The following is a 23,312-nucleotide window of genomic DNA, read 5'->3' as shown; positions in this document are numbered from 1 at the left end:
CACACACACACACACACACACACACACACACACACACACACACACACACACACACACACACACACACACACACAGAGCTATAGCCAGCAGACTCAAAGGGAGACTCCATTACAACTCAACTAAGGGAAAAGAGCTGCTTGCTTGATGGCTACATGTCAAGAACACTGTAGGTCACGTGTGTGTGTGTGTGTGTGGTCATGTACCAGTGTTTGAGTCTGTTTCCAGGATTCTGATTACATCACTTTCATTTTAAAGACCTTGCTCCAATTAAGTAATTAGTTGCTTGGTGTTTCTGTAATTATAGAGTTGTTCATAAAAGAGCTGCTGACCAGCCTGGGATTGAAAAATGGAGAGCGCTGCACTTTTTTTCGACACACACACACATGCACACACACATTCTAGTTTAAAATCAAGTTAATGCAGTCAAATCCTTGTTATTTCTGGTAAAGGGCAGGGCTGGACTCTGTATTTCTAATCACACTAAAACAGCACTGTGCTTAATAAAGCGCTTGAGACTCACAGATGGATTGGCAATTATTCTACTCCCGGTTACTGAAAAGTACGAAATGAAAAACATTTGAAATATATTTAAAGTATACAGGCCTTCATCTCTCTCTCTAAATATATATAAATATATATAAATATATATATATATTTGTAATTATATTTACATGTCTATCTCCTGTTCTGTATTCAGTAGAGATACAGTATTTGTTGAATGCATTTTCATCCGAGTATGGTCTTAAATTCATTTTTCCTCACTAACTACATCGCCAAGTTTCTTGGGAAATCCTTTTGTACACTATACTGACAATATCCCTAAAATAGCAAAGTCCATACAAGCAGCACAGCCCTGTTCTATGCTAAACTATGCTCTATGCTCCAGTCCTGTGATAAACTGGAATGCCACCAATCTCCCCCCCCCCCCATATGGGACTGACAGCAGAGAAAGTGGCAGTGATCTTGAAGATTTCACCAGTCAGCCTGTGAAAGCTTCACTATTTAATGAGATTCTGTGATGCTGCCCAGACTCAGAACATCGACTAACACTCACACTATTTTTTTCCCCCTCACTAACACGCACACTCACAACAAGAGAAAAGCACTCACCTGGTTTTAGTTATTGCACTTTGTTTGTACCAGCATTGCATAGTCAAGTCAGCAGGAACCTGCAGGACTTGATTAGGTATTTCAGATAAATAGCTAACATATTAGCACACTTTTTAAAAATCTGTCTTACAAAATAAAAGTTACAACCCTGAGAGGGAAAGGTGTAATGTCAACAAAAAAAACATTCTCCTCTAGTTTTCTGATTAAAGTTTAATTGCCAGATTAAATTTAAGTATTTTATGATTGAGATGTTAGATGTTTTTCATTAATATTATAATTCTCAGAAAAATTGTTAATGGGTGGGTATTAATTTAACACCTTTCTACTTTTCTCAAAGCGTTTTTTTTTTTTTTTAGTTATGATAGTGTTTTGAATGATACTGGGATTGCATGACATACATGTACAAACACTGAATAACCAGTTTGATATTAGCACAAATATATAATCAGCCAATCACATGGCAGGAACTTGATGCATATAGGCATGTAGACATGGCCAAGATTACCTGCTGAAGTTCAAACGAGCATCAGAGTGAGGAAGAGAGGTGATTTAAGTGACTGTGAATGTGGCATGGTTGTTGGCATCAAAGCTGGTCTGAGTATTTCAGAAACCTCCAATCTTCTGGGACTTTTTATGCACAACCATCTCTAAGGTTTACACAGGGCGGTCTGTAAAAGACAAAATATCTAGTCAGCAGCAGTTCTCTGTGAGAAAATGCACCAATAACTCATATCGTTACAAGCGAGGTCTGTAAGAGAGCATCTCTGAATGCACAACGTATTGAACCTGGACGCAGATGCGCTACAGCAGCAGAGGACTATGCTGGGTGCCACTCCTGTCAGATGAGAAGATCAAACTAAAGCTCCAGTTGTTTGTTGTTTGGCAAAAATGATAATTGTTGCCTGATCTGATGAGTTTGTTGGATGGTAGGGTCAGAATTTGGTGTAAACAACAGAAGCGTGGAGCCATCCTACCTTGTATCCACAATGGTGGTGTAGTGGTGTGGAGGCAGCTCTGAAGGCAAAATCACATACACACATAAAAACAAACATTGTGTAGGTTTTTATGAGCGTTCACTTAATTCTAGAATCAAACAGGTAGATGCAGCATCATTCCTTATAATTAAAGTCAATGCGCATCGCAGCATGATTGATGCATGGACAGAAACATAGACTGTAATCTGTCTGTTTCGTTATAGGCAGAGGCCACCAAAAGAGGCTAAGCACATAAAATTAATCGTAGCAGCAGGATTATACAGTACATTATATAGACAGCCGGGTCAGTTGAGGAAAGGAAGTTAAAAGGATAGATGAGCAGAATGGGGGTTGAATGGCAGAGGAGAGATGGGTGAGTATAGAGGGAGGAATGGAGATGTGGAAGGAGATAGCCAAGCGTGGCGCGTGGCTGCCATGTCATCCTGTCATTAGCAGGTTGTTTGGGTCTTTAATTCATCATTCAGACCTTTATTGACTGGAGAGTGGGAGATCACTATCAGCAGGAGACGCTACAAAGTGTGTGTGTGTGTGTGTGTGAGAAAGAGAGACACTCAGTCACCAGCTGCTCTTCATTTCCTCGTGCCAAATAGATATCACATAAGATCATATAAACATATCACATGTAATGCCAAGGTCAAATTTTATTCGATGCTGTTTGATCCAAAGAAAACAATCATATATGGTTTGCTAAGTTTCACCTTAGTGTTTCTATCAGGGTGGTTTTAGTGAGACAGCTGAGTATTAGTGATGTGTGACAGGCTCTTGATGACTGTGACAGGAGCTGACAGGACAGAAAACTCCAGAGACCGGTCGACACTGATAACAAGTTGAGCACCGCAGGGGATCACTTGGCCTGTGTTTGTACTGTGGTGGATGGCGCATTGTTGGAGGACATGGGTTTATAAAGACATGTGGCTTTTTTTGAAAGGGGGTGGTGGGGGGGTAACATATGAGTGACTGCATTTTGTGTGTGTGGTCTCATGGGAAACCACATTAGACTAGCTTAGCCACCTGCTTTGTCAGTGGACATCTCCCTGCTCACTTACAAACTCATATATACATATACGCACACACCCCCAGGGACAGACTCGGGACATCTGGCTCAGAGTGTCACAATTTTCCTTCTTTTCTTTTTTTTTTTTTAACCTGTTGACCCCAGGCCGCCACAGGCATCAGACAGGCATCAGCATCACATTTTGTCATTGTTGTAACGCCACATTTGGTGGTCTGCTGCCTTATAATCAACAAATTCACACAAAGGATGTTGCTGATCTATTTTTGTCATTTCTCATTATCCTCATTTCCACGCTTTCTCGCTTTCAGTATGTCTCTTCATTTCTCTTATTCTGTCTTTCTTTTCTGTCCTCCTCACTCATAGAGTTCTCTCTTTCTTTTTTTTTTGGTGCCTTAAGCTGCAGGGTATTAGTTATGCAAATATTGACGTGCAGCTTTGGCCTGCTAGCTATCAATTGAAATCAGCAAATCGATGGGTCTAATAGCTGCTCATTAGCCACTTGATACATTTCCAGGGCTAACATAAGAACCTGTCAGTGTTCTGTAATCGATACAGTCTAAAAGTATTACCCAACCAAGGCCCACACAGGACACCTTTTTTTAATAACCTAAGCTGCTTGTTTTGCTTTCAATCCGTAAGTAAAACAATAGGTCTGAGTCTGTGCTTCTGGTCCCGAGCAGGACAGGACAAAATATCTCATTAGCAGCAACACCAATATCCACATCCGCAAAGCAAAACGTCTTCCAGACAGTCAATTTGTGCCGACAATTTTAATAAGTAACCTTTTGGTTATTTATTTTTTTTCCTGTTGTTGTTATTTAGTCCAATTCCCAGTTATGCATCGGAGCAGCCTGTTGTTTGGGCCCGGAGAATCATACAGTAAAGACTTTGATGCAGCCAGGATGCTGCTGCTGAGAACAGGGCCAGACCGGAGCCCCTCTATCGCCCCCAGCACACAGCCCTGCTAAGCTTAACTCAGCTGTTTGATGCCAAGCTCGGCGAGTGTGTGCCTGTGTGCGTGCATGCGATCATGTGTGAGTTTGCTCAGCTCAGGGGTTACATAAACAAGAGCAGTTAGCCTACAGGTAAGACCCACAGGAGACCAGCCGAGAGAGAGAGAGATGCAGCGGCAGTCTCTTACCTTGGCATTCCCTGGGTGTTGTCGCCATTGCTGGAGCTGGATATTTACTAATGATGGGTGAGATGGAAAATTACTTTAAGGAGATAGTAAACAAAGTTGCTGTGTACACACACACACACACACTGTCTGGATGTCCTCATACACGTGTGAGTGTGGTGCGTTAATACAGTTAAGCTGGCGGAGGCAAGCATCCGTGCATGCGTTTTTGTGCATCCCCAAATGTATCTGGGGCTGCTGAAAAGAGATGGGGAGAATGTGGGCGGATGGGGGATTGGAGGCGGAGGCTGGCAGCTGGGCATTTGGCCGCTGGTGCAGAGCTAGAGAAAGAGCGAGGAAGGGGATGATGGTGGGGGAGGGAGGGGGGGTGCAGCGGAGATAAATCATTAGAGAGCAGGTTATTGGAAATGCAGGGAGATAAAAGAGTGAAGAAGCCAGTAATTGCCTTAAAGATCAGACTACAAAGCATTACTTTGGATTTTACAAGGCCAGCCAGCAACAAAAGAGCAGTAATTTATGAGCTCAGTGTAAAAGAATAGCATAATTACATTAAAAATTAATGCTAATGAGGGCTAAAATGGGGAAGGTGGTTATTATGAAAGTTTGTATTCATCTTCCCTGGGTTGAATGATGGCTAGTGGCTTGATTAATGGCTTAATTTCTATCAATTAGCAGGCAAAAAAATCTCCACCGAGACAGGCCTAAATTGAGCATTGAATTACACATCTTTAGTGCGGTGCAGGGGGGCAGAGGAGAGAGAGGCGCATTATTGAAACCTGGGACACTGAGAGATGCTGTGATGTGCAAGCACGTGTACGTGCACATCTGAAAGTCGGGTATGGGATGCAAAAGTTGGATAAATGTTCATTCAGACGTCTTGTAGGGATTTGAGAAATAACTGTTGTGTCAAAAAATAAACCGGGATAAAATTTACTTTGTGTCAATTTGAATCTTTTTTTTTTTTGAAATGCTTTATTTTTTGATTAAATATTAAAAATTATAATCGATTTTTTTTTCCCCCGGCAGATCACAAATACATGTATTGCTCGTCTCACATTATACTACCCATCATAAACACAGGAGCTCGGTTGGCCTATTGATTTTAATAAAATCATTAACCGCCTTTAATTTCCCTGCCTTATTATTCCAAAGATTTGCCGCACTTTACAACAATGCAATTAAACAAGCATTTTGTTTTCCTTTTTATTTATTTATTTACAAAACAAGTGCTATGGTGCTTTGGCAGACACGCTAGGTCAGTCAGTTACTGGAATTAATCAGCAGCAGTAATATATTCAGGTCCGCTGTTCCTGATTGACAAACAGCAGACCGAAGTCAAGTATACAAAGACAATGCTGCCATAGCCCAGGGCTTCGACTCTCATGTGGGCATGTGTTGTTGAAGAGTCCCCTCTTCTGGCAGTGAGGCGCAACTGCTGCTTAGCGCTCTCGTCTTCAAGGCTGAAGGAGATGAGCGGAAATCTGTTTCCATTTGCTGGTTTGATTTTCTCTCCCCGTCTTTGGGTCTTAATCAATGAAGTGGACAAACAGCTATTTAGAGTGAACAATAGCCTATTGATTCTGAGCCACTCATCAGCACTGCTGTCTATCTAACTAAGTTCAGTAATGAGACGGTAAGTTAGTTTTCTGACTCCTAAGAGCGCCCACACACACACACACACTCGTGTGGATATAATCATGCAAGGACACAAACGCATGCTGACATACATTGGTTTGTCACTATCCATTATTCAAATCTGCAGATGCATAAGAAAAGTTTATTGACTGATTTTTATTTCATTTCCTCGGTCAAAGTAATGGTTGGAGTGCATTTGAGAATCCAGACAGATGCCACCGAGAGATAAAGAAATAACTTAATTTAAAGCAGTGCATACTGCGCATTTAATTGTGTCTACTTTTGTTCCTTCTCCTTCCCGTCTCATTTTCTGCATCTGCTTTCTCTCTATCTGCTTTCACTTCATCCTCCTCTCATCGCTGACAGAGACGCGTTCCTAATGCGGTGACAATCGAGTCGACCTGTTAAATTAATTTGCCAGATAATGTGTCAATATTAAATATCAACTTTGACCTCTCCGAGCTGCAGAGTGCGCTCACCCAGCTAGAGTATTGATTTTTGTCTGCCTCTGAGCTTGCTAGGCCCGCACTCAAAGTCCATTATTTTGGATTTTCTCATGAAATACATATCTTTTCCCGCTGACATCTGACAAACAGCATATGGAAGTCATTTTATCTACCAATAATGTGTTTGTCAAAAAGTCTGAGCTCTTAATGGATTCCTGCAGCGCGCACGGACAGCCCAGCAACAGACGGGCCTGACAAGGAGATGCTAGCAGATATGGAGTGTGTGTATGTGTGCGGATACATGTCAGTGTAGCTGTTTGTGTGGTGATTGTTTATATAGGGCATTCATGCTCAAAGGACAATAGAGATGGGGTAATTAAAAAAAAAAGCGAATTAATGTGCTGAATTAATTGTCGGCCAGTCACAGGCATTAGTTTTCATGCGAGCGCGCGGATGCTCGTGCAGCGAGCTGTGGTGTGATAGTGGTGTGAAGGACAGGCCACAGTCTTGAAGAGGATATTGGGCCAGTGTTCAGACTTCATCTAGCAGCCCAGTCAAGGTAATGACTATTTTTGGAGCTGCTGTGCAGTGCGTCTATGCTCGCATCTTCCCGCACAGGATGACAAGCTGATAGTCTGTCATATAGGAAGGCTTAATTCCACTTGTCACTCACTTGTCCAATTCTGGACTGCATTAAAATCAAAACCGAGTTTGTTTGAGTGCTATTATGAACTTTAATAGGGTGTGTGTGTGTGTGCGTGTGTATGCGCCTGTGTATGTATGTGTGTGTGTTTGATAGCGTGTGATGCTTTGCTGTGAAAGCTGGAACAAATATTCATTTATTCATTAAACACCAGGGCCATGAATATCTGTTGTGACACCCTTTCTGTAGCTGCTAATGGATTGAATTAATTCCCGCTATTAGCTCCAAATGCACAAAGTGAGAGTGTGTGTGAGCGAGTGTGTAGTATGGACAGATTTATGCAAGCCACAAGTGTAAGTATGTAAGTTTGCGAACACCTATGCATGCCGACGCACTTGTATCCCGTTCTGTGTGTGTGTGTGTGTGTGTGTGTGTTCACATTTGTGTACTTCTTTTCACGACACAGCCTACATCAGTGCTGCAGAGAAACATGGATGTCTGCTGGATTGACAGATAGAGAGATGGGAGAGTGCAGGAGAGGACGGATGGATGGGGGAGAGAGGGATGAATATTGACTGATCAGTAGAAAGATTGACAGGCAGAGAATAATAGCGGCATTCAGACTTTCTCTTTTTTTTTCTTCTTCTTCTTTTTTTTCCCGTCGCTAACTTTCCCGGCACACCTATTTTTGCCCTCCTACGCTACAAAGACTGCTCTCGAATTCTTGAAATGATTTTATTATCTGATATGCAGAATCCTGGTGTGTTTATATCCAAGAGTAATTTATTGAAACCCTTTGTGTCTCTTTGTTTGATTGGACAAGCCCGAGCAAAATACTTTCTGATGCATGAAAACTGTATGAAACCTAATCACATTTAGTCTCCATAATGAAATTCCATTGCAATGAGTTTGTGTTCATATTTTTGATTATTTTAGAATGCATTATCTGAGTGTAGTTCACTGTCTGGCTATTATCCTGTTAGTATTTTTTTTTTCCCCTGCTGGCTTTTGTAGGAACTCTTTGCCCTTGGCTAAGCCAAGGCTCCTTTTTTCATGGAGGCCAAGATTAAAATAGGGGAATATCAGATATTTGATATTGTATGTGTCAAAGGGCGTTATAAAGAGCCATAGCCCAATCCACATGAAATCTGGTGCCTTTCAGAACATGACAAGGATTGGCTGACACACACGTGTGTGTCTGTGTACATGTGTGCGCGTGCTTTTGTTCATATCTTCTGTGTTACATGTGTTTCAGAGGGAACTTCTCTGGAGGAGCAAGTGCGAAGGATAAAGGACATTGAGGCCATCGAGAGTGATTCTTTTGTTCCTCAGGCTTTCAAATCATCCAGGGATGAAATAAAGGTGCGTTCTGTCTGTCTTTCTCTCCCTGCCCCTCACTGTCTCTAGCTTTTCACTCCATCTCTTATTGAATTTCCCTCTCTGCAATGCTGTGCCGTCTGTCCAGAGACAGCCCAGACCAAATCAAACATTCCCATTCAGCGCCGTTTGTTCCGACCTGAGACGGTTTCATCAGACGCTCCACTGTTCCGCCGCCTCCAAAGCGGCAGCACCCACACAAAAGCCACAGCAGGCAACAGCCATCCTCTGTCTCCCTCTCTGTTTCTTTCTCCCCCCTCTGGTTGTGCAGATGCAGACAAAACACAGAAGTCATTATTGAAATGTTCGTGTCTCCAAAGGAGCAGGAATTCGATTTGTTGGGGCTCATGGCTCTTTTGAAAAGATAGGCGACAACATGTGACAGCAAGCCTGCACAGACTTTTGTGACATAGCTTGGTGAGTCTGACAAAGGTCAAGACCCGTGTGGTTGCAATTTGAAATGGACTGAGCCAGCGTGCTCTGGCACCAGCAGGCTGCACAGGTTGCACATGCAAAGTATGCTTTCTGTTTTGAGCGCCTTTCACATAAATTTACCAGGATCAATTTTAAAAGATGAACTACAATATTTTATTTTATTTAAATTGATAAAGAAAATGTTTCTTTAATGAGTTGCGTTTTTAAGAACACTCAGGTTTTAGTTGTATTTTAGTTCAAGTTTAAACCAGCTCTTCTTTTGGGGCAATTTTGAGTCAAGTATTACTGATAGATCTTAATAATTCATATTATTTATGTGTATTTTGGCTATATATATATATACTGTTCTTTTAAATACACAGATAATTGACCCATTTAAACTATGTTGTCCCAAAATCTCCAAATATGTTTGCCCATAATTGAAATGTATTTCGGCATATCTTCGCTCCCTCTTGTGAAGTGGATTTGGTATTTATAGTAGTGTATCTGTGAGTGGAGTTTATTAATGATATATAATTAACTGTTAATGAGGAGAACCCAGTGAAACCTTAAACATCTGGTCCCGTAGCTCATAAGAAATATTTCTCCCCTTTTAAGCAAGTTTCATTGAGTAAAAAATGTGAATTCAGCATATTGTTCCCGCGAAAATATAATGACTGCTTTTACTATCAGATATTTGGCACAGCATGGTGCTTATTAATCGGCATGTTTTAGATCTCGCTTGGATTTGTTTATCCTGCCAAATTATTGTGAAATGGATCTTTCCAGCTGAGTAATCCTTTGCTCTGAGACTGGTATTAGAAGTGTTTGAAACATGAATGGACTTTGCAACGCAAACATTTTGACATGTCATCTTAACAACAAGGACAATAGCTTGAAGTAAATGGATAGTCACATTTCCTTCTATCAGCTTTGACTGTACAGATGAAAATCTAGTAGAGAGCCTTCGTCCTAATACGTGTACGTTACGTGTCTGTAACTGCAACAACATTAACAACATGCGTGTGTTGTTGCTGTTTGACCGGCCAGGCTCACCTGTCACAAAGCTGTGTTTTAATATTTTTATATTTCCAGATTTTAAACTTCAGTAATCACCAGCGCAAAAAGAGCTTAATAGACCTATGTGGACTTGTCTTTCTGCTTATTTGATGCCTCACACAAGACACAAGCTGGCTGACATCCTCGGATGAATATATAAGATATCACACTGCCTTATTACATGCACAGATAAATGTATTGCATTCAGGATACAAGCTGATGCTTATCAGTACTCTGCTTTCCTCAGATATACTGCATTAGGCCAGGGTTTCACTGCCATCTGCTGGAGAAGTGACATATTGCATTTAATGATTGTTTTCTATCACACAATTGTGCATATATAGTCTGTACATGTTCTGTATATTCAAATCTATATAGTGTTTTTTTTACATTGTTTGTAGGAATCCTGAAACTGCAGTTGTGAAAGTTTTTGTTTTAGTCCTCTGGACCTTTCTGGAACTTTTGTAATTCATTGAACTTTTTTTTTGTACACTCAGGCAAGTCTCTGTGCTCATTTTAAATTTTGTATGTGCGCTTTTGTGTATTCCTGTGAGTACAGACTGAGCTGCCTGAGGTGAAGCAGGAGCCAGAGAGGGCATATTCGCAGGACGTCACACTTCCCACATCAATAGTATACAGCGACACTGACACGCTTGCTCATCCAAGTGTAAGTTCTCACCAGGCAAACCCTTCTGCTGTTTTCCTCTGCTACAGTATGACCCACAAGCTGTCGTTCTTCTCCATAAAAGCCAACTTTTTAACAGCCTCCGAGCCAGTGAGGAGTTTCTAATCCTGAGGCATCGCTGAAGTTGATCTTGTCATTTGTGTCGCTTGAATTTATCGATTTGTGGACAAACTTTGTAAAGTTTTTATGTTAAAAATGCTGCTGCTGTCATCACCACTAGATACACCACTCCTGCATATAGCAAGCAGGACACTGTGCTACAGCAGTTTAGTGCCGCCTTACATCACCACCTCCTCCTCTTCTGCCGACCAACGATGAAAAACGAGAAGGAAAACTTTAAACTCCAATAATGCTCCCTGGGGCTTCCCAGTCATCTATCTCCACTGGGGAAACTAAGTTATGTTCTGATGTATGCAGATAACCCCCGTCACACACACACACACACCATCTTACATACACACACAGTGCCCCCCAGCCAAATCCGCACACATACACACCCTTAGACAGGCTGATGTATGGTAGCAATATGCCCCAGGCGGGCCCCAGCCCCTGCTCCAGCTCCAGCTCTACTTCCAATTAGAACAGATGAGTCCCATTAGCCCAGCTCAGATACTGTCATCCCACACACACAGCCTCATTAGCACCGTGACACCAGCGCAGGGCCGACAGACAAGAACTCACTGGTGCTGAATCTAACACGGAGCCAACATGCAGTGCAGCTGTAAGCAGCGTAGGTTAGGAATGAAGGATTGGCATGCCCGGGGTTTGCGCTGCAATCTGCATAATAATGGACACATCACCACATAGATGTACAGTATGTACACATAGTCAGCATGTCAACATTATCTCTCACCCTCACACAAACACATGCAGTGAATATAGAAATGATCTTCCAATTTTCCCCCTGTGTCTCAGCGCCTTGCTTCACAGCCTCGCAGTCATTATGTTACTTTGTAATAAACAGATGCCTTCATTCATCAGGCACTTGCAGCAGCAGTTTTTATACCCCACTTGCAATCAATATCATTACTGCTGGTGAAGCACTGAGGTGAATGCAAGTCGCATGCGTTGGTCTTTTCTATAACCAGGCTTTTACATCCACCTAGGCCTATGGGACAAGAAGAGAGTTACATGTTTTTTTTAAGGTTTTTCTTATGTGCATTTAGGGCTGAGTAGATAGAAAAGGACTGATAAGATGTGTAAGGTGCCCAAGACTTCACTTGTATTTCAGCATCATTAATCTGTCCTCATGGGTCTCAGCGAGCAGCACAGACTACTCCATGTCGTGCTCTCTTACTTACAGGGAAACTTAACTGATTTACTTCTGATTTATTTTCATTCAGGATGTAGAGTCACCTGGAGCTGGTGACTATGTTATGATTGATCAATGGATTCTGGATTCTGTGGTGGCCAATCCATGTGTGAAAATTATTTCATGCATGACTTCACTAAATTCAGGTTTTCAGCTGATCTCGTTTTATTTGGATGCGCGATGCTGCTCTATCCAGATCTAACCAACTGGAACAACCCCCGATCATAACACTGCCCCCTACAGGCATGTACAGTAGCCATGAGGCATGATATTTCTCTCCTTACCCCATGCACCCACCAATCTGGAAGCAGGAACATCTGGACTCATCCAACCATGTGACCTTTTTCTTTGCTGCAGAATTCAATCTTTATGCTTCATACCAAATCAAAGTCTTAGCCTCACTGATAAGCGTGGGTTTTTTTAATACCACACAGCTGTTTAGTGAGTTTTCTTCACATGGCGTCTGTGGAAAAGTACTTACCTTCACCATTAAACATAGCTTTCTCAGATCATTAGATTTTTTTAATGACTACATTTATTCTTTGAACAAGATAGTGAACAAGGTCATAACGCAATTTTAGTAGTTTGGCATGTATCATGAGATTTTTCAGTGTATGCTAGTTCCTTCCAACATGGTTGTTTAAGAGTGTTTAAAGTTCCTTCCTGCTTTCTTAGCTAAATCCAGGTGGAAGCTTTTTTGGCTAGATGTTGCATGTTGCAGTAGCCATAAAATATAACCTTTTTTTTTTTTAAATTAAGCATATTTAGCTACATGGCAATGTGTTTCTTTTTTGTAGGGCTCTACATATTAGATATTAAATATTAGATTAGATACATAGACATATTTTCTGCCAGAAAAAAGCCGAATCAGGCCCAATCTCTTCTGTGCTTTAATCTGGATCTCAGCACAGCTGGGAGCATTTGCTCCGCAGACATCAGTGATCTTTAAGGAATGAGGCAACTTAAAAGATCGGAGATGTACTAGGATGCTAATCTATGCAGTGGCTTAAAAACAACTAATGAAATCTTCAAATTGATTTGAAAACTGACTGGCAGTCAGTGTAGGGATGCTAGTATAGGAGATAGTCAGTTAATTACCGCGCTGCAGTGTTTTGGACCAGCTGTACTTGGCTAACCAACAGCAAACTGACACCTGAATAAAGAAGAGTACAATAATCGAGTCGAGACAAGATAAAGGCATGGGTAGTTCTCTCAAACAGAGGAATGGCTTCACTTTTGCAATGTAGTCTTAGATAAAACGAGCTATCTTTAATAACAGCATGTCAGGGTCAGTTCAAATAAATCCACTGCCACATATTTCGTACACTGGATTATGTGATCATTGAGAGGGATTGCTTCCATATCACTTTTCTTTTTTTTTAAAGATGCTGCTTTAATATAGGTTTAACTCTTAAATATCTGTGTATTTGATGGATTGTTCAAATCAATTTTTTAAAGAAAAGATCGTGTGGTTTTTATTTCTCAGGTGTGAGAATTTTCATTACAGAAATCAAAATCAAACTGTTTTGTGCTGTTTCCGTTTGGTCATAGTTATTGAGGATTTCAATTTCTTATTATCAGATTAAAAAAATTTTTTTTATTCTACTGTGATTTCTTCTCAATCATAGTGACTTGGTACACTAACAAAATCAAAGAAAATGATTGTATGGTTTCATAGCAGTCCATAGTACAGATGTGCCTTTTGTCTTTGTGTTTACTAACATATCCTCTCGTTGTTGGTCTGCAGTTGTTTTTGGACAAGGAGAAGGCTGAGGAGCTGTGGCTGCTAAGGCTGATCTCGCTGCGACAGGAGAGGCTGATGGGAAGCCCTGTGCCCTGAGCAGCATCGGTGACCCGAGAGGTCTTTCCTGTTCCCAGGACAGTTTCAGTCTGCGTTTGAACCTCATTCATGTATTCATGTTTGGTGTTATTTTCTTTTAGCACCTGTCATATTTTCTCATGTTTCAGGACATCACAATGTTTTTATCCCCCTTCCTCTAATTTCTCTTAGTAATTATACAGACTAGTGAAACTTTGTACAAATAAACATTTTTTGGTTTCAATGTGTGCTGTTTGTGTGTGTTTTTGTTAAGATCGTCATTTTTCTTTTGTTTTTACACATTTCATATTTAATGAAGGGAAATCTTACTGTCAGTTAAGGTCCAAGCTTTAACTACCTTAACTGAGGTCCAGGCTCTGGAGAGGCCAAACTATGGCTGTTTGTGTTTGTGTGTCTGGTTTGGGGTTTTTTTGTTTGTTTTTTCCCTATCCAGATATGCTTTTACTGCACTGGTATTGTGTTTTGGATCATTGTTATTCTGAAAAATCACACTGTTGCCAGTCAGGTGCTTTCCACATGTTATTTCAGCATCGATCAAAAATTTTCCATCAACTTTTTGCAATATCTCCAACACCACCGGCTGAAATGCAGCACCACACAATGACAGCACCACACAATGACAGCACCACCATGTTTTGCAGATGGCTGTAGATACTTACTGTCTTTGCTGAGTCATTTATGTGTACCACTGGACCCAACTGGTTCATCCCTTGAGTTAGGTACCTGACTGAAAGTAAGTGGGAAGAGCAGTGTATGCTAGTAAGCACCCAAAGGAAAACTTTGAGAGAGCATCTGAAAGCACGAAGAACTACTGATCAAGACCACTTAAAAAAAAATCCAAGGAAGCCTGGAGCCTTGGAAGTAAAATAAAAAGAAGTGACAGGTGAGCTACACAGTGCTCTGTGTGTTTGTGCAAATGAAAGCTGTCTTGTGCCTTTGTGTGAATGAAGTAGAATTGGACGTGACATGAAAGAAACAACACAAACTTGTGACATTTTGCATTTTATTTGTAAGGCTCCAAATTACACCATGGAGCGTTGCATAAGAATGAAACAGATGACTTCTCATCTGCCTAGGGCCTAAATATATATAAATATAGATAACACACACATATATATATCAGATGTGTGCTTCTTAGTTATTTATGTTTGTGTTTGTTTTTAGTGCTGTATCCATGTTTCAGCAAGATTGGATCCAAGTCAGAGCTGAGTCTACACTCAGGTCTATTTGTGGAACTGCCAGATGGTTATCTATATTGCTTCTAGGATGCACTGTGTCACTCAAGTACTCTCCAAATAGTGAGTGTTGCGATGAAATAATAAATAAGAATGTGTCATTAACTAAGCGACAAAATTAAGCTTGCCTGTGTGGGCGCTTGCATGGGGTTAAGTGCAACTTTTACTTGTGTGCATGGCCTCCTGGCATGTTCTGGGATAGGGTTACTGTTTAAACAGAGCCACTCTTACAAATGTCTTCCAAGAATCACTCCAGCAAATGCTCCAGAGAGTTCCCTCATGTCACCGATATGTCTACTTTTTTTTGTTATTTAGTGGCATAGCTTACTGTATGAATGTAACAGCTCCTTGTCTGAATAAGTCTGATAAACACACTTCAACTTTTTGCAGCAACGTACATTAACAGGATAAGAAACTTCAGTTTTCCAAGAAATTTCGAGAGTTGCGTTGCCATAGCAGCCAGGCACAACAGACAGCGCGCGGACCCCATGATGAACCCGCCAATTCGAGGGACGGATTCGTACCACGTGGTCTGCCGTCAGCGCGACTTTGTTTTTAACATCAGGTTGCCTGTCATCGCCTCTATAGTAACGGTACCGAGGCTGAGCGGCGAGCTCCGGACACCTGTGGCGGATTTTTTCTAGAAGAACTTTACCGCTTCGAAAACACCTGAAAATGTTCAACAGCAGTCTCAGGGAGTTTGATGAAGATCCGTTCGCCTCGTGAGTAACTGAACCAGTGTGTTAAATTTTTCTTAAGAGCTGTCACTGTTCAAATCTGTTGGGTTTTCAGTTTGGAAGTCTTGCTAAATCTTCATTCGTGTATGTATTTGTCAATTTATCACGCGGATGAACAGCAGTGGGAATATTGTTTTTATTAAAATCTGTCATTGGCACATTAGACCTAACTAAATTGACTGTGTTATCTGTTGTTCGGTTAATTAGATGTGCAATATACAAGACAATAACAGCCTGATAGTTTTCCTTGACTTAGTCGTGTTACTGCAATTTTGCACCGAGCACAGTAACTGTGATATGATACAGTTTTTAATAAGTTTAAGTTGTTATAGTTGGTTTTAATGTGAACCCCTTTACTTGTTAAAAATAAATACAAGGGCGTTACTTTGTGTCCATATTTGTTTTTGATGCAGCTTTCTATCATTACAAGGAAGAGCCAGTGCAGTTTGCAGAAAGTGTAGTATAGTGTCTACACTGGCACTGTGCTATCACTTAGTTAGGGCAGCCACACTTGACCCGACTTCTAAGGCAAGTGTTAAAGGTGGCTAAAATTATATTAGGAGTCCTTCATATTTCAGTGTGTTGTCTTCAGTAAAGACTTTGTCTATAATGTGTTTCAAGCTCATGTAACTAAAAGATGTAAGTCATTCTGACATGTAAACATAAATCTTTTTTTATTTCTGTTTTTTCTTTTCCTTTTCTTTTCCTTAGCGAATATTGAGACACACTTTGTCTTTACTACTTCTTCCTTTCCCACAGGGATCCTTTCCGTGCACATAGGGAGCATATGCGGCAGATGATGCGTAGCTTCTCCGAGCCTTTCGGTGGGGCCCTTATGCCAAGTCTAATGGATGGGAGAAACCGTGGCCACGAGATGGTAGAACATCCCAGTTCATCCCATCCACTGAGAAACGAACACAGGGTGAGAACGTGTTTCGTCAACTTGTAAACTCAGCTAACATGTAATAGACACCACCAGTTTAGCTCTACAAGGGAAATGAATGAAGCCTCTGCTTAAGTGTAACACTTATGATCTGTGAGTTTATAACCACAGATGGCTGGTATTTTGAGTTTACTAAGGCTATACTGGAAGCCTGCCACTGGCACCTCTCACTGAGGTATGGGTCCATGTGAGTCTTTGGTTTTGTGAAAGGGCAACCCCCTTGGCCTCTCAGGACAGTTATATCTAGCCCTGAAGAGCCCTATTTATAGTGCATTGTTCCACTGACACACTGCTTTCTTGCAAAAACATGCACAGTCTTAAAGCTTGAAAACTCCAAGGCATATGACCCCAAAGAACTCTGCTTTTCTCTGCTGAAGATAAGTATTTATTTAGATATTACTTTAGCTGGTCTGTCATCATTAAATGCAATGTTATCCCAATAATCTTTTATTGCATGCAATTTGTCTTATACCCTGAGCTTAAGGCCATGGCTTTGCAACATATTTCCTCAAGATATGATGGTTAGACAGTATTCATTGACCAGATGACCGGAACTTTTTGATGTTAACTGTCCTCGATGCAATGAAATAACGAGTAGATAGGCCAGGGGTTAGTTTAGACCTGCTACTGCACCCGTTAACCTTTTCCAAATCGCCCCTCCACTGCCTGCTTTTAGTCAAACTTAGTTCCCGTCACCTGCTTTGATCCCACTACCTCATGAGAGCCTGTATTTATATCCTTGATAATGACTTACATCAGAAGCCTGCCCTGAATCGCCAGCTGTCTGCTTTCTCTTTATTAGCACCATACCTTTAACTAGCTAATGCCAGCTGAGAGGGAAGCTCTTACTACTTGTCTAATGAGAGTGGGAGAGGAAGTCTGCCACAACTATCTGCACGCACAGCCTATAGACCACCTTGAGCTTAAAACACTGAAAAGACAGAACCACCAGGTGATCTAGGTTTCCTTCAAGCAGTGGAGGCACTGCAGGGGGTCATGGACACAAGGCAAATCCTAGAAAGTGGGACTGACGGATTGCTCTGAACTGCTTCACCCTCTTGTTTAAAGCATCAACCTGCAGAATAAATAGGAGAGAGGTAAGGTGAGCGGAGGTGTGGTTCTCTACAGAGTGGCTGCTTCACCAGATCTGAGTCAATCTTAGTTAGGTTGGTCAGGGGCCTTGTTAGAGCTGTGCAGTTCAGGGAAAAAACACCCACTCATAACTTACAAATCCCAGGAATTTAGGTCTGTGGGAGAATATAAGTATAGCGTCCAGAAACAAATCTTTTAAAAACCTTTCTTTTCTTTTTTTTTCTTTTTTTTAATCAGACTTTTTTTTTTATGTCCCAGTGACTACTGGAGTTAACTTTAACTTTGGATAATGCTTCCCATCATGCACCATGTCATGTTTCTCCCAGCATTTGCTTGGAATCCTACCATCATCCAGATATGTGCAGTGTATGCTGCATGTGGATACAACACATCATGGAGACCCAGAAAAGTTAGAAGGGAGTACCACAAACTGACAGACTAAAGAAGCGGCTTTCAGCTTGTACTCTGCTGAGATGTCAAATCTGACAGTGTTCCAAACACAGGGTTTTGAAAACCCTAACTGGTCCAGGAGCTCATCAGCCTGGGGCACTGAATAAACATCGAACGGTGGATCTTCATTCACCCTGTTATAGTCTACACATAACAGAACAGACACTTCCTCCTTCAAGTCAAGGACAAGAAAGGGGCTACACTGAAAGCTGTTGTGCTGCTCTGTTGTTTCCTTTAACAGCAAATCTGGTTTACAGAAACCTGTTGTGTTAATAATAATAATAATAATAATAATAATAATGGATTGCATTTATATAGCGCTTTTCAAGGCACCCAAAGCGCTTTACAATACCACTATTCATTCACTCTCACATTCATACACTGGTGGAGGCAAGCTACAGTTGTAGCGTTCTCTTACACTTTTGTTAAAACAACAATCAGAAGACCTACTGTGTGGTAAGACATATGAAATTAAGTCTCTGCTTTGCCTCATTTATCTGAAGATAAGGAGAAATGCCGCCCAAGAGTGGTCTGAAGCTGTGCAGCTGTGTTATTGTCTTTGCAGTGGCTTGTATGTACAGATGTCACGGACACTCGGCTTATTCATTGTTGCTCTTTTCATCCATCTGTTTGGCAGAATGTGCCTTGGCAATGGTGCTGCAATTAGCGGCTGCACGACAGACAGCTCACTCGCTCCCTCTAACTGTTCTCCAATATCACAGGCACAAATGTGCACGCAAAAATACATCAATAAAACATCTTCACAAGCATAATTACGCACAGTCGCAGCTTACAGAGTAACATGGATGCAATGGCACACACACACTGACAACATAAATGCTGGAAGGCTTGTACTTCTTGTATTCGCTTACCAAGCATTAGATTCTCAGCAGGACAGTAAGTCCTGCCTTACCTTCCATGGCTGCTTTGAGTATTCACATTTCTCTGTCGCTTGCCAATATCAGCCACCGGGTTTATATTACATTTCAAAACATGTCTTCATAAAGGCATTTGTTTACAAAAGTATCACTGACAATCAAGCCTCACTGTAATTCTACAGTTGGTTCTGTTTAGTTAGGGTTACAAAGGTGTGAGCTCTTTTTTTTGTTGCTGATTAATATTCTGTTTACACTGAATAAAAAAATCTAGAAAAATGTAGAAAGTTGGCTTTATTCGCCTATTAATGTTAGTCACCTGACTCAGTGCCTCTTTACCTTCTCTGTAGTCGTTTAGCTCTGAGAGAACAAATTTAACGAAAAAAAAACTTTCTGGTGATTTATCACTTCTTTGGTTCCTGCAGCCTGCCTCGGGATGCAAAGTTGTAGGTTTAATATCAAACTGACAGACAGAAAAGATCAATTTTCAGCTATCCACCAGCCAAAAATAATGTGTAACATGTAGACCACATTATTTTTCACCCTCAGTCTCTCCTCTGCTCAACCCTGGTCTAAATATAATGCTGGCAGATATGTAACTGGCATTTATTAGTTCACAGATGCCACTGTGGGATAAAAATGGCTGTGAGGGCCTCATAGATACGGGTCAGGAGCATTTTACATCAGCTTGACCTTTGAAAAGAGCTGAGAGAGCAGCCTTGGACTCTGGGACCGCTGTGAGATTCCTGTCCTCAGTGGTCCACCCTGCCCACTGAAGCCTTCCTAGAATGAATGAAGCTCAGTTTCAGTGTTCAAGCCACACTAATCTCTGGCAATGCGACCCAATTACACTTGGAACACAAGTCACTCAACACCCCACTGATCACGCACAATACCACTGTGCATCACACTCACTGAAAATCCATTGGCACACATCATGATGGCAGTTGAGATGTTTATCCAGGGTCAAAGGGTCACAAACACCTGTGATTTTGGCCGAGGGAACACAGACTCTGAATGAAGCCTGCAGGCCGGCCCCTCCTGGTTTCTCACTCCTTTCACTTCCAGAAGATTCAAGGCCTTGAACGCCTGTGCTTTGAGCTATGTGGGGAGTTGTGTGTGATCGTGTCAAGGGCTTACATACTGATGTATGAAAATCTAACAGCTACTGGCAATAACCACAGCAAACACATAGAAAGTCTACAGTTTTTGTATGTAGCAACATATCACTGAGCTAGAACATGTATGTACAGTTGTTGTCCAAAGTTTACACACACTCATCATGGGCATCAATGTCATGCTAATTTGAGGCTTTTAATGATTTGTTTGAACTGGGTTTTTTTCCCAGGGTAAAATGATTGCACAGCATACAGATTTTCTCTAACCCCCATTGAGTCAAAAGGAAGCATATAGGCTCAAATAAATACATACACCAATCATTTAATGAGTAGTGCTAAAGGTTCTACAATGTCGTTCAACGTGATGAGGGCAAGTACATGTGAACTTATGATCACAAGTATATAATGCAGACATTTTTACTATTACTGTTCCAAATTATTCAAATATTGTGTGTGAAGTTGTGTTGCTAAACTGGTGTTGTTTGACTCCCCAGGATATGAGCCGGTCGTTGTTGCCATTTGGTGGGATTGACAGTACGGTCAGTAGAGTTCTCTTTTGTTCATTAAAACTCATGTGACTTTCTCATATATAGGCTATGTGTGTGCTCCTAAGTCTGTAACTAGTTCTGTCCACTACTGTTTGTCCAGGAACCAGCACTCATCGACCATTTCTTCTGATCCATTTATATGCCACTACTCCATGCTATAAACTTCTGCCAACTCTCTGCAAAAATGTCTTGTCCATGTCTCTCTATGCTCTCCTTTTTTCTCTTCTGTTTCCCCTTACCCTGTAACCAGTTGTAATGGATGGTTCCTCACAGTCCCATAAACCCTGAGTATTTCCTCATAACATATTGTTTGGGGTTTTTCCCTAATGTTGTAAAACTGAATTGAACTCCAAATTTAAACTATCAAATTACTCTTTCAAGGCTTTAACACTTTAAAGTCAAAGTTAATCATGAAATGGTGTTTGGGAGATGATTAGTAACATAAATATTATTGTGGTGCTAGATTACACCCAAACACATACATTACTTGTAACAATACTCAGAATACATGAAGGCAGAGTCTATTTTAAACTTCTGAAAAAAATACAATGAATAATTCCTATGAAAACTCTGTGACCAGTATGTGGAATGACTGGCGGGTTGCTTTAGTAGTTTTACATAATCTAGTTTATAATGGTCTCAACTATGGCATCATCATCGTTGTTTGGCACAATTAAGATTATGTCTAGCTATGTATAGTAGTCTAAAAAATGTGATTGGTCTTTGTCTTACTCTGAGAAGTTATGAGGATGTAACCATAGTGGTTTGCAGTTTCTGAAGTACAAGGCTGATGATGCATCTGTTTCTGTAAGATCTGGGTCCATTTAATTAGGGGAAAACCCGGCTTGACAAAAGCAGCACAGAAACATTTGAAGTTATCCATTTTTAATATCTCTATGCAAGGAAAATCCAGATCAAGGAATCCTCTGCTGTACTTGCTTAAACTTTCGTCACGAATGCCAGGAGGTAACGTGATACAGTATTGTGAAGTGATAAAATGTGCAACTGTGTAAGATACATGTACGGACTTCACTGCGCTAAATGTATGTTTGTACGCATGCTGCGGCTGTTTATGAGCTGAAAATGTTTTGTGACCCATGTGAGGCCAGCCGTCAAATGACTGTTATTATTTTCCCATTGTGTCTGGGCAGGACTTGATGAGAAACCCTTTCGGTGTGTTTGACAACATGATGGCCAGCATGAGAAGTAGGATGGAGGGAATGCACAGAAACCTTGTGAGTTTACGTTCAGCCTGTTTCTCTTGGCAGTTTCTTCTTGTTAAAAGGAGTTTTTCCTTCCCACTGTTGCCAAGTGGTTGCTAATAGTGGGTTGTCCGATTGTTGGTGTTTTCTCTCTATTAACTTACAATATAAAGTGCCTTAAAACAAATATTGTTGTGATTTGGAACGATTTAACTAAAACTGAATTGATATTGAAAATTATGTTATACTGTTGCCTGACAGTATTTGTTTCTGTGTGTTTCAGGAGTCCGCAGATTCAAACACCCACTCATTTCGCTCCTCATCAGTAATGACATATTCAAAGGTTGGAAATGAGCCTCCCAAGGTCTACCAAGCAACGTCGTCAACACGCTGTGCCCCAGGAGGGGTAAGTAACCCTGTGGATGTATTACTGTACTATATTATATCAAAACTAAATGCATGTTAGTGCTGTAAGTTTCCACTTCAACATGAGAAACGTCTACACTTTGACTGTCATATACTCTCAATATGAGCTTGTTTTATTGGTATTATTACAGCTTTCCTTGTAACTCCTATGTCACATGACTTTAATGATATGTGCTTATTTTTAACACGCCCCAGATCAAGGAGACCCGGCAAGCAATCAGAGACTCTGAGAGTGGTCTCGAGAAGATGAAAATCGGACACCACATCCAGGACAGGGGGCATGTTGTTGAGAAGAAATACAACAAGAAAACAGGAGAGAAGGAGTTCAACCAGGACTTTCAAAATATGGATGAATGTATGTTATAACTTTACTATTTCTGTATGTAAAGGCTGCAAAAATGTATTCTCCCGCAATTTTTTAAGCGTGCCACCATAGTTTTATGGTGTGTTTGCATAAGTTGGTAACACTTTATAATACGACCCTAGACTAAGGGCGTAATTCCCCTGTAATTTAATGGAATTTCCGTGTATTTTATTTGAAATTACAATGTCATTTTACTTATACAAAAAGTTAAAAGTAGGTACACTACAGTAAGGCAGCAACAAGTCAGATTTTTACAAGAAACAAAGAAAAAACTATACACTAAGTAAATGTAAGTAATTTTGCTTAATGCATAAGTATTTTTAAGTGTTATGTAACGTCAGTTATTTTACAGGAAATGAGACATAAAATATACTTAAAGTAATTTTAGTACAGTGTAAGCAATTTTGTGTGTAATTTTATCATAATCTTTTGGAACAACAAACAACGTTACAAATTTGTAATGGAGTGGATTCATCTTGGCCCCTTACATCTTTTATGACATTACTTATACATTACTTAAAATTACTTACAATGTAATTATTTCTTTGTTTTCTTTAAAAAAAATCTGACTTGTTGTTATTCGTGGCTCAAGAGTTGGGAGTCGCCTTGGGCGACTGTGGCTCAGGGGGTTGGGAATCGCATCTGTAACCGGA

At 40.8% G+C, this 23,312-nt stretch overlaps 2 protein-coding genes across 4 annotated transcripts in view; both read left to right on the top strand.

Moving 5' to 3' along the window:
* Window positions 1–13,880, top strand: part of rsrc1 (arginine/serine-rich coiled-coil 1) — a 119,803-nt gene extending 105,923 nt beyond the window's left edge. For both annotated transcript variants that reach the window (XM_005720850.1, XM_013910572.1), the window contains exons 8-10: window positions 8,238–8,344; window positions 10,392–10,499; window positions 13,577–13,880. In XM_005720850.1, coding sequence (XP_005720907.1) covers window positions 8,238–8,344; window positions 10,392–10,499; window positions 13,577–13,669 — 308 coding nt within the window. In that variant the 3' untranslated portion in view covers window positions 13,670–13,880. The remainder of the gene's footprint in view (window positions 1–8,237; window positions 8,345–10,391; window positions 10,500–13,576) is intronic.
* A 1,493-nt stretch (window positions 13,881–15,373) lies between these two features.
* mlf1 (myeloid leukemia factor 1) overlaps window positions 15,374–23,312 on the top strand; it is a 10,195-nt gene continuing 2,256 nt past the window's right edge. Inside the window, exons 1-6 of one of the 2 annotated variants that reach the window (XM_005720849.2) lie at window positions 15,374–15,626; window positions 16,401–16,563; window positions 20,614–20,658; window positions 21,819–21,902; window positions 22,153–22,275; window positions 22,491–22,650. In XM_005720849.2, the coding sequence (XP_005720906.1) occupies window positions 15,580–15,626; window positions 16,401–16,563; window positions 20,614–20,658; window positions 21,819–21,902; window positions 22,153–22,275; window positions 22,491–22,650 (622 nt within the window). In that variant the 5' untranslated portion in view covers window positions 15,374–15,579. Of the gene's footprint in view, window positions 15,627–16,352; window positions 16,564–20,613; window positions 20,659–21,818; window positions 21,903–22,152; window positions 22,276–22,490; window positions 22,651–23,312 lie in introns of both variants that reach the window. The other variant, XM_013910342.1, reaches the window with a different exon arrangement.

The sequence above is a fragment of the Pundamilia nyererei genome, unplaced genomic scaffold (genome assembly GCF_000239375.1).
Source record: "Pundamilia nyererei isolate P.nyererei 1_Seehausen unplaced genomic scaffold, PunNye1.0 scaffold00003, whole genome shotgun sequence".
NCBI classification, from domain to species: Eukaryota; Metazoa; Chordata; class Actinopteri; order Cichliformes; family Cichlidae; genus Pundamilia; species Pundamilia nyererei.
This window is presented reverse-complemented; position numbering and strand designations above follow the sequence as displayed.